General features: G+C 45.6%; 1 protein-coding gene across 1 annotated transcript; it reads right to left on the bottom strand.

Annotated features, from left to right (window-relative positions):
* Window positions 1–2,194: 2,194 nt before the first annotated feature.
* fgf18a (fibroblast growth factor 18a) lies at window positions 2,195–11,041 on the bottom strand. Its single transcript, XM_034133889.1, has 5 exons — window positions 9,516–11,041; window positions 6,127–6,166; window positions 5,834–6,014; window positions 3,967–4,073; window positions 2,195–3,810 (listed from the first exon to the last, which is right to left on the bottom strand). The coding sequence occupies exons 1-5, from the start codon at window positions 9,545–9,547 to the stop codon at window positions 3,538–3,540; spliced, it is 633 nt and encodes a 210-aa protein (XP_033989780.1). The 5' UTR covers window positions 9,548–11,041; the 3' UTR covers window positions 2,195–3,537.
* Window positions 11,042–15,227: the final 4,186 nt, after the last annotated feature.

Here is a 15,227-nt window from a genome sequence, read left to right on the forward strand (position 1 = left end):
CCAGTTTGCATTCACTGACTCACAATATTAAAATCTACTTTGTTTTATTTGTAACCACATGTTATATGCCTTACAAATTAATTTGATTCTCCCTAACCTATCATAGGCTTTCCAGGGTGCAGTAACTTGTATTAAAAATTGCATTGCATTACAATCATAATTACTTTTTAATAGCTTTGACTTAAATCACCTCACAAGAAACAAATGTTGGTTATACAAGTGTGGACTGCACTTTATAAAGCATGGCCACCAGGTGGGAGTATACCCTCAGCTTTCTCCCACAGTGTAATCTGTTTGTTAGACATTGGCTTTGTCGGTTTGGCCGCAAAGTTTGGAGTCTAAACAACCTGTTACAGTAGATCACATTCTCAGTCTTGTAAACAATGTAACTTGTAAGTAGGAATGTGTGTTTGAGATGCATAAAGTGATGCCTTTATAGCAAAGATCTGTTTAGTGTAATTGAGCTCGATAATGTCTGGTTATTGTACAATGTGCATTCTCTAGGTTAGAAGAAGTAGGGGAGCGTTGGTTTCCTAAATATCTGGGTTTAGTTTAGTATAGTTAGATGTTTCAATTCTGGAAATAAGTTATGTGGGATGGATTTGTGCTTGGTGGAGCACCATTAGTATATGATGTGTGTATGAGTTGAATATGGGTGTGTGTGCTTCCTCTGGGTCTGTGGGATTTTGGCCCATAATTCCTGCAGCTCTCAGGTCACAGCTCCGTTCTCACGCACATATTTGGCATTCCTTCCCCGACATGATTACCATACACCTTCCACTCTGGGTTTGGCTACGCAGAATATTTCCATCATTCCCGAGTGGAACTGGAGCAACGTTCCAGAAATGAACAACTCACCCCACCACCCCCTACTCGCTCTTCTCTATCCCACACCCCGTTTCCCTTCCACCCCGCTGTCTCCCCCTTATACCACCCCCTCCAGCGCAGATTCCTGCTGCCTTGCAATAGGAATCCTCTGGTACAGCCCTTTTTTTTCCCCTGAGTCAGCTGTTTGTGTCTGCAGGCATGATTGGGTCATTTGGCAGCGACATCTCTTCGGTGACCCCCTGCTAGGATAGGGAAGGAAGGGGAGGGATGGGGGATAAGAGCCGGAGAGATGAGAGGAGAAGCAGCTATGAAACTCTATCTCACTACTGCATGTTTCCCTTCCACTGTTCTGTCTGATCCTTCATGCTGAATACACATGGCAAAACTTTATGATGTGGAGGTCACTGTTGATTTTGCACAAAATAGTCGGTACTCAGCATATTGAAGGGGTTCCATGAGTAAGGTTGTTCCATCTTAGATTGTTTTCTTTATGCAATCTAATGTCTGAGTTTTGACCTTCAGTGACTACTTCAACCCGTGTTTATGAGAACTATGAACTACAGAATCTGTTTTTCTGCGTATCTGACGTTCTTGCACCTTGTCTCTATTAGAAATCTGCTAAGGAAGTTGGGATCTTTTCCCAGTTTGGAAGATGAGTTCTGAGAAATGGTGAATTTCCCTGTCTGACTTTCTTACTATAAATTGCTAACATTAATCATTACAAATTCATTGTTTGTAAACGGTAAAATTATTATTTACCACATTTTATTTAACTACATTACTATTTAATTTACCCTTTATTAAAGATGGCTGTTAATGGATAGAAACACAAAAGGGAAATGTTGGTTTTTGGTTAATCCAGATGATTAGATAGGTGAAACAAATTTAGGGTCATTGGTGCAAACATTCTGCAACCCCAATAATAGCATTACTTATTACCCACTGATCGCAATAATGCCAACAATGATCTAGAACAACCAGATATATTAAACTAATGAATATCTTGGTATAAACTGTATGGTATATATCATCATATCTTTAACCCTACAGCATTTCACAAATTCTTTGAGCCCAGGGAAATGTTTTCAGACGGTTGTTTTGTTCAATTAACAGTCTATAACCCAGAGAAGATAAAACAGAATAAACCATTACACCTTCAAACCACCTTTTTGGCCCTATTGCTTGATTCATGACATAAACATTTTCTGGAATAATTTGGCAATCATTTTTCGTTGAACAACCAATCGAACAATAAATCAAGGCGATCACATCCAGATTATTAATGAACATGAATCTCTTAAATATAATCATTGTGAGAGAAAAAAAACATGAGAGGAAGCATTTCAAAGAGGCTGAGACACATAGGAAATGTTTCTGTAAGGTTTACTGAGTCGAGAAAGACTGCTGCACACAGAGCTGAAATAAATAAATGAAATAATTTTATCGTAATAATTATAATAACCATCATAGTAAGATTGCTTATTTAGGGTTTCTGTCTTCTTTTATATATATAATATATATATAACTTTCAATAAATTGTTCCCTTTAATATGTTTCTCCTGTTTGTATGCATGAGACTTTGGTTTGTTCCACTGAATGTCCTGGTAGCAGCATTCTGTTTCCACGGTATCGCACAGGAGCATCATCCCCTGGGTCGTTTCTATAGCAATGCTAATAGACAAGGCAACCTCCGCACCGTGCCCCAACCACACTTGTCATCCTCTGCACCTATAAGCTGAGGGTGTAGTGTCCTCGGGGGGGGCAGGGTGTGTGGAGGAGTCATGAAGAAGATCTCCAGTTGTCTTTGGTTGGTTTGGTTTGCTGTGTTTGGTTGGCTGTTTTTGGTGCAGCTTGGTTATTATACATTCCAGTTCTTAAAGCTTCAGTCCCTGCGGTGAGTTGTCACGGGTTCATGCAGGAGCTGGATGGTCCCTTTCCAGAGTCCCTCGTGATCCAGCTTCACTCATGGTTGTTTGTACACTCGCTCACTCACACACAAACACTCTTGCATACAACTTCTTGTTCTTACAAACATGCGTTTATTCACTAAATCACTCATTCATCCAACAGTCTCACAGGTTCACACCAATTTAGCAGTGAGACAAATAAGTGCGTCACATGTCAACAGTCCATTTTTGGTCCATTTGATCTGTGCAGATCACTCAATCCCTTTGTCCGCTTTCCTTTCCTCTCCTTCCTGTTTTCCCTTTATCCGTAGGACTAGCACCCACTCTCTTGTTCAGTCAGCCTTCCCAGCCTTGTTCTCTCTCTGTATGGTCCAGTTGTAATCCCAAATTTAAATTGTCCAGCTTGTCCAGAACAGGAGACATGAAGGCCTTGTTTTTGTGGTTGTGGAAAAAGAGGCCTTAGTAGAGTCTGGGACTTTGGCGGCCTTCAGGTTCTTTGTCAGTATTTCTGGCCAACGAAGGGGAGCAGACCAGGTCCATAGAGCTTCCAGCGATGTACCAGTTATGATCCAGTTTGGGATCTTATATTGAGAGGAATGATCACTTACTAGGGGGCTGTAGTGGCACATTAGTAGGTGTAAAGCTGAGCCCCATGAATGATTCATCAATTCCTGGTCAATGTTTGTCCCAACAAACGGAGGTGTTCAGTCTTGTGCGACAGAGGAGATGACTGGGTTAGCCATTCGCAGGCTCAGGTCAAGGCTTTGGATGACAGGAAAGTGGGTGCTAGTGTTAGCCACTACTAGCGGGGCCCGGTAGCGCGCACCCGCTTTCCCCGCTTGCTGACGGTGGTGAAGCGGAAGGGGGTGGTGAGGTCAGGCTGCTCCCCTGGCGGGAAGCGCTTCATGAAGTGTACGTCCTGCTGGTTTGGGAGTGTGTGGGGGCCACGGCGAGGACGACCTCTTTTAGTGAAGCCCACATACCAGCCTGTGTAGCGCGCTGACATCAGAGCTGTGTAGTGGTTTTCCAGAACCTTTTCCACAAAGACGCAGTCCTCGCTTCGATTACTGGCCTTCTGAGAGAGCAGAGAAACCAGAGGTACACACACACACACACACACACACACACACACACACACACACACAAACATATGGAGAAACAAAGAGAGGCTGGTCAGGAAACTGGAAAATATATATTTTTCATTTTTGTCTGTAAAAGGTTGAAGTCTCACCTTTCCTACCAGCTTGCCACGGCGGTTCATGCACAGGTAGAAATTGGTTTCTTTGCCCCGGATTCTCACCTGGCTACCAAAGGTATCAGCCTCCACTACGAGCTGGGCTTGTGAAGGGACAGACAGAGGGACAGACAGACATTAGAGCCACAGGCAATTCAGATAAATGTATGTTGATAGGGCAGGACCTAGTCACAGGTTTAATACATTATATCACACAAATATAAAGGGAAGAAAGTTAAAGATGACCCAGATTCAAAGCTAAGTTAGTTTCATGTTGTATTCAGTTAATAAAGCAAATAACCACATTCAAGCTTACAAGGACAAACCGACGACCAAGTTAATTGCACAGATTACCAGACACCATTTAATGACATTAGGGGTTTTAAACCAGATAAGGCATTCACATTGAATCACCGTTTTAGGATTCATAGTTGCTGTTAAATGTGCTGATAAATCACAGACCGGTGTAAATGTCCCGGGCTGGACAGATGGTTGTCAGATAAGCCCGGTCACACACGGCCGCTGACCACAAATGGGCCTCGTAAAAAAGATAACAGCCAAGAGTAGACGGAGCACGGTGGGCCGAGAGAAGCTGGAGAACACAGACTGAGTGTCTGTGATACTGTTGTTTTAAGGTAAGTGTGTGTGTGTGTGTGTGTGTGTGTGTGTGTGTGTGTGTGTGTGTGTGTGTGTGTGTGTGTGTGTGTGTGTGTGTGTGTGTGTGTGTGTGTGTGTGTGTGTGTGTGTGTGTGTGTGTGTGTGTGTGTGTGTGTGTGTGTTCATCCTCCCAGGCAATACAGCTTTACCAACTACACATCTTCAGAGAGCGCTTGTGCCTGTTTAAAAATAAATCCCTAAAATGGTTCCTACATGACCTTAGTCAACAAAGGGGTCAAGAGAAATCAATACCTCCCTCCCTCTTGCCCTCTTCCTCTCTCTTCCCCCAACTCTCCTCTCGTCTCCCTTCTGCTCATTCGCTTCATGTTTATACCTTCATGCACCCGCCCCTTCTTTGCCTGAATTCCTCTCTCTCTGCTCTGTTCCCCTGTGTACTACCTAATCGCCAGAATTGGTCAGTTTTGGGTAGATTGTTCAGTTTAAGAAAGGCGTCTAAAAGCGGACATCCTTTTGCATCTATTTTCCCATCAATGGCTTGAAGTGGCATCTTAGCCATTTCAATTGTTTGTGAATCAATCAGGATGTGCAACGTGAGCCACCGCTGGAGCACATGCAGAAATATGAACTGCGGCTTTATGGCTTGGCTTTCTTCTGCCCATTGATTCTGTGTGTGGTTTAAGAATGGTTTAGACATCATTACAGATGGAGAAAGGTGGAGAGGAGGAGGGAGTGGGGGATGGACATAGGGAGTGTTAGAGGATGGAGGGAGGGAGGGAGAGGAAGCCTGCTGTTTTAAATCCAGAGGAGACAACAGGGAGGATGAGAAATCAATGCAGGGATCGATGAAGGAGATGAGTTTCTAACACTCGGCCCAACACTCTACCTGCCAGGCTTCTCCAGCTAACTCACACTTTTTTTCACTGACACCTTCTTTCTCTCTTTGTCTCTCTCTCTCTTTCTTTTGCTCTCTTGTGAATCATTGAGTCAGCAGCCAGTCGATGAGGTCTTTGTACTCCCAAGACAAGCTCCACTGCCCCTCTGCCAAAGCCTGGGGAGGCCTGTGTGTGTGCTTTTGTGAGTGTGCCTGCACAGTTGCATTCTGTATCCGTTCATGCATGCACTTGGTCAACCTTCAAGTCTTTGTACTTGCACCCGGTGTGAGTGTGCATGTGTTTGCAGGAAACTGTGCATGCACTCACATGTACCAAAGAGTTTGTGTGTGTTCTACTATGTGTGTGTGTCTTACCAAATTTGTCTCCATCTTCTCCTCGAGCGCTGATTCTACGTCCCAACACCTGGACGTGTTTGCCGCTGGTGCGGCTGTAGAGCTGGTAGACCCGGTGGTGTCGCCGACTCATGGTGTCTCTCACCTGCGTCTGGTTCTCCACATGCACACTGAAGTTGACCCCATCCACACCAAGTACCTGCTGAGAACACACATACACACAAGTCATGAACAGGCTAATACAAAACTGCATGTATTACAAAAATATAACTTGTCCTTTATGATCGCTCTTTGTCATGCATGCACACTCTTACCTGCAATGGATTGGACATCACCAGCAACATCTGGATACATCTGGAAAAAGTTAAAACAGACGAGTTAAGAAATATGCAAGCATCATTGAATGTTGGAAGAGTTGTGCGTGACACCATCATTTCCATCTCTTTCTTCTCTGCCGTTCTTTCTGTTCAACATCTCTTTTCCTTATTGGGTGACTACTCACACTGCTGGGTGTGCGGCTGGCACAGAGACAGGACATACAGACAGGCAGATGTCCAGGCATCGGCAGACACACAACACCCACAGCAGTGTTTATTGTTACGCTACCAGCCTTCTGTCCAAACCCCCTTTCTGACCCTTTCCTGACTTTCGCCACACCAAAATCTGGCCTCCAAATGACCCGATTGGACCGTGGCGAAATGGCAAACATGCCTAGACAACTAGAACATGTTTTGGTTTGGACATCTAAGGGATTGGGCTGGCTCATTTGGCTGCTCTGTGTATGTAGACAGCTGGGCTGGACTACAGGTGTAACCTCTGCTGTGATGTGGCTTTGGAGAGCGGCGGACTGTGGTTGCATTTAGAGATGCTATGAATAAGTGAGAACATGAGCTACCAAAACGTGTGGAAAACTGGTTTATGTAGGAATCAAATCGTGGGAAGTAAACGTGGTGATGTAGCATGCAGAATTTAGGTGTGTTTTCCTTATGGAAATATAACATTCATGCATACTTTCTTATTAATGACTTAACTACTTCTGATCTGAGACATGTTTGTTATGAAACAGCTGGTTACAGTTACAATACAAATTCTTCACAGTTTATCACAGTGCCTAATTGAAGTTTAGACCTTGACCTTGGTCATGTATCAAATGTTATTCACAGCTTTAGTAAGGGAGTGATCGTGTTGCACAAAATTTACTCTGGCAGTCCTTGAACTGCTCTGAATTAGTGGCTGAAGACATGATGAAGTTCAGAACCAAGTGTGTGGGCTGAAAAGCTATTCTACGAATTGTGTCTTTCCCCACCTCATCTTCTGCTATCTCTCTGCATGCCTCTTCTCTCCCTCTCTCTCTACTCCACTCTTTTTCTCTGGCTTGTTGTCCTCCCTATCTCTTCTCTACCTTATCTCTCCCTCCCTGTCTCTCTGTCCACTCTACCTTTCTCCTATCGTTCCCTGCCTCCCATTTTCCTTTATGTTTGGGGTTAGAAGGGTGACTCCTCCACACTGTCATGGACATGCACACAGATGTGCAGATGTGTGCAGGGTGTATGTGTGTGTACAGGAGGAGCAGGCAGCTGACAGCTGGGCCAAAGCAAAGACATATGCACTGCTGAGAGAGGCAGACTGAGAGGTACACAAAGGGAAAGGGAGAAGAAAGGTGATGTAAGAATAAATAGAGGGGAGATGAAGGCTGACAGATAATAAGAGAGGTGAGAGATAACATCAGAAAAAAGATGCACAAATGTGAGAAAAGACGAAGGTAACATCTTGAAGGAATGAGGAGAAAAAGTGGCAAAATGAGAGACAGTAGTGTAACCACAGAGTGTGGTCTGGCGTGAGAAGTAGACAAAAAGATAAATAATGGGAATGAAAGAGACAGGGGGGGGGTCAACTCATGCACATCGTAACACATGTCACTGCCTCCTGACTAACACACGCATACACATATGCTTCCTTTTCCCCTTCCCTCCTCTTCTTTCCCATAGCTGGTGTGTTGGCCCCTGAGTCGATCTAATAGATGCAGATATCCTGGGCAATGCAGTAGAGTGTTGGCCCTCATATTTTGCCTGCGCAGCCGAAAAAACCTGAGCGCCTGTGCATTGTGAGGACTCTCAGCTGTTAAAACACTACGGCTGCACTGCCGCCGAGGACACTAAATGAAAAGTGCCTCGGCACTGGATTCCCCTGCTCCCACAAAAACCACAGACACTCCATATTATGCCAGCCACAGAGAGAAAGAGAAAGAGAGAGGAAAGAGGGAGACAGGATCAGCCGGGGGTGGGGGAGGGGGAGAAAACGAGAGAATAAGAGAGTGCAGAGTAAAAGTTGGAGAGAGTAAAGACAGAAGGAGGTATGAAGCCCGGTGCGTTTTGGCTAACAGCCAAAATAAGCAAGGGTCTGACATCATAAACCTGCGTCCCAGCAGATCCACCGTATGGAGTCTGTGGTTAGACTAGCAGGCCTCAGCACCGAGGACTGGGCAGCAGCGTGGAGTGAGAGCGGTCGGCCTGGTGGGACTCAGCACAGAGCGGCGGTTTCAGCTGTGTGTAGCAGTGGTTAGCGTGGTAGGCCAACACTGGGGCAGTGGGCTTCGGCACGGTGCAAGAGTTTCAGATGTTCAGCAGTGAAGAATAGTGGTTAGGCTAGTGGGCGTGAGAGTGGAATCAGCAGTAACAGGGCCTATGGTGGAGCATGGTTAGAGAAGCAGAGGGCCTAGACACTGAGCTGTGGCTTTATGAGAAGAGCTGTAACAGGTTGTTGTGGCAAAAGGCCCTTTTGCTTTTCTCACTGGATGAAAACTTCCAAGTACAATAACCTTGATAACCTAACAGCATGGATGAAGTGAAGTTTTAAAACTGATAGGCAAGAAGGAAACTCAAGGAAAGAGGATTGGCCAAGAAAGAACTAAACCAGCAGACTAAACAGTGAGACTGCTCCTCTTTGGATACTGCCAGGGGCGCCATCATTCATCAGTTATTAATTCATACTTTTTATCTGAGCAAGTATCTGTGAAAAAATGGGGTATAGGCAAGACAGGACGACAGATGTAGGCAGTTAGGTGGGTAAGTGGAGAGAGTGTGAGGGAGACAGAGGAAGAGAGAAAGTCAGGCAGACACCGGCAGCAGCAGCACACACCCTGTCCAGGTTGTGTAAGGAATGAGAAGTATCTGGAGATGACTGCCATCTGGGAGAAGTACAGCCGACACAAAGAAAGAAAAATAAATCCCTTGGCTTTTAACAAGACACACCTCAAATGGGCAAACTCAAGCCCACAGAGTCTATACCCCCCTCCCTTAGATTTGCTCCTGGCACTTTATCATTTTCCTATCCCACTAGATAAAGCCAGTGTTATTTAACTCAACTTCTATTTTCAATGGAGGGGGTGGGGGCGCTTGGCCATCCCTGAAGTAAGTGCAGATGGTGATGGAGATGTTTATGGCAGGTTTTATGAGTAACAGGGCACTGACTCTGACCCAGTGACCCTGAACCGTCAGCCAATCAAAACAGGGCCTTCCATGGCATGTTTTCTATGGGGACTGATGAGGAGTGATGTAATCGTTAGACACTGCAACCTTCCTCTCCGTCATCTTCATCCTTTAGCTGGGCATGTCAATGTACTAGTATAAAGAACTGCAGATATGGATAATTCCTGATTGGTTAATTAAGATTATAACATGAAAAAGTGATAAAAGTGACTTACAAGACGGTCAGCGTGGAGAGAAGGGACCACATTGCTTCCCCCCTCCACTATGGAACTTGTCCCAGAGACAGTCTCCTCGCTCGGTCTGAGCCAGTCCGACAGTCCGGAGAGTTCCCCTCTGTGTTTTGAATCCGCTGGATGTTATGTAGAGTAAAAGAGTCTGCGGACACTCCCGTTGGCATCGGCGGCGGCGTGCCCCGGTTCTCCCGGCGTGGGGAATTTGGGATGTGAGGCAGGGGTAACTGTGCCACTGTGACCGCCGGGCAACCTCTAACAGCTGTCCAGAACGGCGGAGAGACGGATGGGCGGGGGAGCAAAGGGGGAAGGTTAGGTCTTTAAAAGGCTGCGCGTTCCCGACAAGGAGAGGAACAGGTGAAAGCGCGCTCACGCGTGATAGATAACCAACTCCAATCGATCTTGTTGACCCTCAGAGTGATGCTCGGTATTTGGACAAATGCGGTGCGTGCGTAATCTTCTGCGTAATCCAATGCGTAATGTTTCAGCGCAACAGCAAACTTCTAGTCACAAACATGAATTAAGCAGTCGGTGAGATAATAAAAATGTTTTGGAGTAGGAGATTTATTCCCAGCAGAGCAGGGTGAGGAGCTGTTGGAGGTGGGCTACCTGGGCTAGCTGATGGAGCAAACGGCGAGCTGGAGACGGGGGCTCTGCGGGCGCAGGGTAATGCAGGGCTGCCTCGGTCATGACTGCGTCCCCACGCTGGCTCAACGGGTCTGTGGCTCAGGTGACACCCACCAACAGTGTCAGACAGGGAGGGTGATAAGGTCCCGGAGCGGTCCAGCTCAGTTTATCGAGAGTGCTGAATGAAAATGGGAGGGGATAATAAAAGGAAAAAAAGACGATGGAGGGCGGGGTGGCGGAGAGGATGGGAACAGCTGTGACTGGGTGGCGGACTCAGCCACCCGCGACACAGCGAGGAAATGACAGCCGCACTTTGCACCTGATTTTCCGGACTTCCAAGCTTGCTTCAGACGCTGGTTACTGCCTGGCTGCAGGAGTCCTCCCTGCGCCCTCTCGACACAATACCAGCCAAAACACAGCACGATGACATCACCTCCAAAATGTTTGAAGGGGGAAAATGCAATCCGATCTTTTTATTTATTTTTTTAAACGTAGAAAGTTTAAGCAGTTTCTCTGAAGGAGAGGGAAACACCAAAGTCTCCTTGTTACGAGAAAAAGCGAAATCGGAGAGGAGAGGAGTGGAGCTCACCAGTTTCAGAAGAAATAAAGTTAAAACAGGCGCACTGGAAACGTGTTTACCCAAAATCACTCTGACAGATCGACTCCCAGTTCAGAACCTGCACCGTCCCTCTTCCCCTTACATTTGCCTCCCTGTTTCATTCAGACACAAGGGGAGAAAACGCGAGAGAAAATGCAAAAAAACACCCGGTCGTGCGTTTTTTTATCCACTTCTTTGGTATTTTGCAGATTCTTCTCGCTTTCAAAAGTTCCAAGGTTACCTTCCATAAAAAGCTCTTCTTGAGGGGGGCTGCTCAGTAGAGGCGCGTCGGCAGGCACAGACCTCACTCCAAGAAAAACCAGAACAAGATTTTAACAGACGCGGATCAATCCTCCCTCCCTCCTCTCCTCTCCTCACTCCCTCCCTCCTCTCTCTCTTTCTCCCTCTCTCACCTCTCTGTCTCAAACACGCACATGCACACTTATTGGATAAAATGGGATTAGTCAGTCGCTATGATATGCCGACCCAATTTACACAGCAAAATATAAATTTGTATTGCGTTCTATGTGAAAAACATCTGGACATGATAAGGACATTTTCACTTGTTTACAATACAAAGCAATTTGTTTCTGTAATTATGCACTTTTCTTCTGGACTTTTCTGCATTGTTTCAAATAATGTGTCGGTGGAAAATATAGGCTACTTGAAAAAATATATGCATTGGAAATACTTTTAAAGATTACATGGATCCTTGTTGTGGGTTTTTTGTTTGTTCGTAGCCTATTTTTAAGAAAATACGATTTGAAAGTGAAGAAAATGAATGTTAGGGACAGAAGGAAAAAGCGAAAAAAACGTTTTGTTTTGTAAAGATCTCCACTAAACAAAGACACCTGCCTCAGTCAAGTGAACATCTGTGTTAAAAGTTCAAACTAAGCGTACTTCTTGCCCTCCATTATCTCCCCTTAAGATAACCTCACCCCTGCAGCCTCAGTGGCCCCGGTCTCAGGGTTGAGGGTGGAGGGCAGTGCAGTGCACACACACGCGCGCACACACACAAAGCCACCGCCGCGCTTTCAAGTGATGTATTTTGACTCCCCATTTCATAACTTTTAAGTTAAACCTTAAGAGGGAAAATGAAACGGAGAATGAGAGACAGTCGGGAGGGCGGTATGTAAGCACGGACACGGATCCAAAACGAACATTTCTCAGGGATTTCGGCAGCAACGCCCGCTCTGCGTTCCCAAAACTCCCTCTCACCGCCGCACAACCGCAGACGGTCAGCCAAGCCAACACAACACTCCTGCCATACCTTTCAGTCACACACACGCACACGCAGGGAAAGTAGGTAAATGTGTACATACTGCAGTATGTCTTCATGTGTATGTGTAATAGAAGTGTAGAAGTGGGAGAGGGTTGGCTTCATACATCAGGGACAATTTTCTTGGCTTCAAGTGTAGGTTTATTCTTTTCAACATTGTACTTTAAAAACACACACACACACACACACACACACACACACACACACACACACACACACACACACACACACACACACACACACACACACACACACTGGACAGGGTTGAGCTGGACTGGGTAGGGGTATTGTGGTTGAATGCCTTTCCAGTCATGCTCCGTAGACAAGCCTCTGGCCTTCTTTCCTACTACTGGCTCTCTCTGTCTTTGCACCTGTGTCTGGGTGCTTTTTCGCTGCTCACCGCACTGCTGCAAGGGACACGAGTGTAAATGTTGTGGAGAGGGATTTGAACCACATTCTGGTGATGAGGAATGAGGCCCGTCTGGTACTCTTAAGCCCAGATGGAAGGGTTCAGAACAAGGACTATAGCAGATCTTGGTACAATGGTGGAGTAAGAAAAAGCAGACAGGAGAGCTCAACTCCATTCACAACAGTGCATGAAAGCCTGATTTGACTGGAGCAGTGGATTTGTAGCTAGATTTTCCAAAGGATCCTGATGCTGCGACTCTCATTGTAAATCTGGGAAATTAACATTGGTCTAAGCTTCTTATGGGAAACCAGACTAAGAGTATACGGCTCAGCAACATACACACATACGTTTTGGTTAAAAATACAAATAGAAAAATAATTAAACTAAGACCCATTTACATCTGCATCAGTTATAATGTTGTCATACCTCACTAATATTGGTTCCTCACAAGATAAAGGTGTCACAGCAAGTCTTAAAAACGTCGTAGCTTGCTCCTTCTGCGGAGTTATGTGAATAAATGTTGAACCAAGATTTGGAAATCACATTTTGGGATCCAGAAATAACATAACGTTTGAGGGAGGGAGGGGGAGGGGGGGGGGGAGGTGGTGTGTGTAAACCAACCTGGTATTTTCTTCCTCTTTCTCTCTCCTTCTGTCACATCACTCGTTCTCATTCATTTTCTGTCCTCCCTATCCTTCTCTTTAATCTCCCGGCTGTTTTTTTATCTGCTCACTCTGTCCCTCCCTCTGTTTGCAGCCAGCATATTGATTGCCCATGTCTTTGCCTCTGCAACTCCTGCCTATTGATCCTTAGCTAAGACCCACACACACTTGCACACTCACACAATCATGCAGACCAACTTTGCCGCACACATTATTCATAAATGCACACATGCATTCACTCACGTGTGCATAAACACACACAAAGAGACACACACCAGGTCATCTATTTTTTGCATATACCCTCTGTTGTGTTGAATAGACTTGGCATTGATGGACGTTATGCCTTTGTGCTCCTTTCTCGACTCATTAAAGTGAATGAGAGCTGTGTGTGTGTGTGTGTGTGTGTGTGTGTGTGTGTGTGTGTGTGTGTGTGTGTGTGTGTGTGTGTGTGTGTGTGTGTGTGTGTGTGTGTGTGTGTGTGTGTGTGTGTGTGTGTGTGTGTGTGTGTGTGTGTGTGTGTGTGTGTGTGTGTGTGTGTGTGTGTGTGTGTGTGTGTGTGTGTGTGTGTGTGTGTGTGGCTGCTGTAGGTCTGGGGCCAGCAGCTTTCACTCTGTACCTCTCTCTCTCTCTCTTTGACTGGGCCTGCAGGCTTCTTCATCCAGGGAGCCTGGTCAATATGGCCATTCTGTCTAGCAATTAACATCGATCAGCACTCGTCAATACCGTCAGCACCCAGACAAAGACCCAGGGTGCATTGCGTGTGCTCGCCCTTTCTCTATCACAGTCCAACAAATCCCCAAACAGCACTCTCATTATATGAGGGCATTCTGGCCTGACCCCAAGGTCACCGTGGAGGAGAGGCATGGTGTGCTGGACTCTGTGTTATGGGTGATTGGAGTGGAACCTAATGCAGAGCTCGGAGCTCTGCAGGCCAGTTGTTGACCCATTATGACAGTTGTGTTTGAGAGGTGTGGGTGAGGAGTCAAGTTTAGATATTCCTTGGTTTGGATGCAGTAAAGAGAAGTTGGCAGACGGGGATATCGTCCCCCTGCTGCGTTCTCTGAAGTGTTAGACACTGTGAGAACTTTGAACAGCATAAATGTAATCCATCATTCTTGTGACACACAGATTTTGAGTTTTCAGATGTGTCAAGTGCAGTGGATTGTGTCCAATTAGCTTTGTCTATAACGTATGGTCTGTATATGATTGGATGGGAGGAGGGATCGGGGAAACTGGCCTGTTTGATCTCTGGAGGGAAAGGGGGGCTTTTGGCTTTGATTAATACCTGCAGATATGGGCCTTAGACTTCACATGAGATGTTGAGATGTCAGGCTTACATCGGTTTCTGGGATAGATATCCCTACTCCGTTAATCATGGGCCAAGTTTAAACTGTTCCCCAATGTGTAAATGTATGAGACACTTAATAAAGGCCCTTTGATGACAGGGGGGCCCATGTGAAGTCAAGGAATGCGTACAGTGTGCAGGGCTTTGAAATGAGAACCTGTTCGCCACTTGTCCGCGTCTGTGAGATGAGAGAATCGACAGCTGCAACTTAGTAAGAGCAGGAATTAATTAGCGAAGAGCCGTTTGCGCGAAAGCAAGCCGCTGTTGAGATGAAGAGAAAAGCTAAATATTGTTTTTATTAACGGCGATGTTGGTGGTGCACAGCCTGCTCCCTTCTCTCGCTTAGCAAGATTAATCCAGTTAATATGAACGTTTACTCTCCTCCATTGCACAATCTATTGCAGCTGTTGCTCTATACATAGCCCAGCTGAAGCACTGGAATAACTTTACTTTGACACTTTCAAATTGGATGGTTTGATGCTGCTTTGGACTCGTGTCAGGATAATCATTATTTTAATCCAACCTGTCATTGTAAGGCTTAACCCTGATTTTGCAGACTGAATTATTGGATTGTGTTCTTTGGGGGTTCTTTGAACCTGCTTTCTGAGTGAGAGTCATAGTATAGTTTTCATTCCTGAAGTTATTATATGGCTTCAGGAATGTTTTGTCATTGTTGTGGAGAAGGTTTGCCAAAATACCAAATAATACAAAACACATGTGATTAAGCAAGTGCACAATACTGACTTCAAATTCACCAACACATGCAATCCAGCAGTA

This window comes from Trematomus bernacchii, unplaced genomic scaffold, assembly GCF_902827165.1.
Source record: "Trematomus bernacchii unplaced genomic scaffold, fTreBer1.1, whole genome shotgun sequence".
NCBI lineage: Eukaryota > Metazoa > Chordata > Actinopteri > Perciformes > Nototheniidae > Trematomus > Trematomus bernacchii.

Excerpts from the sequence above, each read along its gene's own strand:
- fgf18a (XM_034133889.1), bottom strand. The coding sequence starts at position 9,547 with ATGTGGTCCCTTCTCTCCACGCTGACCGTCTT. Across the intron at positions 6,167-9,515 it reads CTCTCCACGCTGACCGTCTT|ATGTATCCAGATGTTGCTGG; the intron begins GTAAGTCACTTT and ends AACTTTTTCCAG. Across the intron at positions 4,074-5,833 it reads AGAAGATGGAGACAAATTTG|CCCAGCTCGTAGTGGAGGCT; the intron begins GTAAGACACACA and ends TCCCTTCACAAG.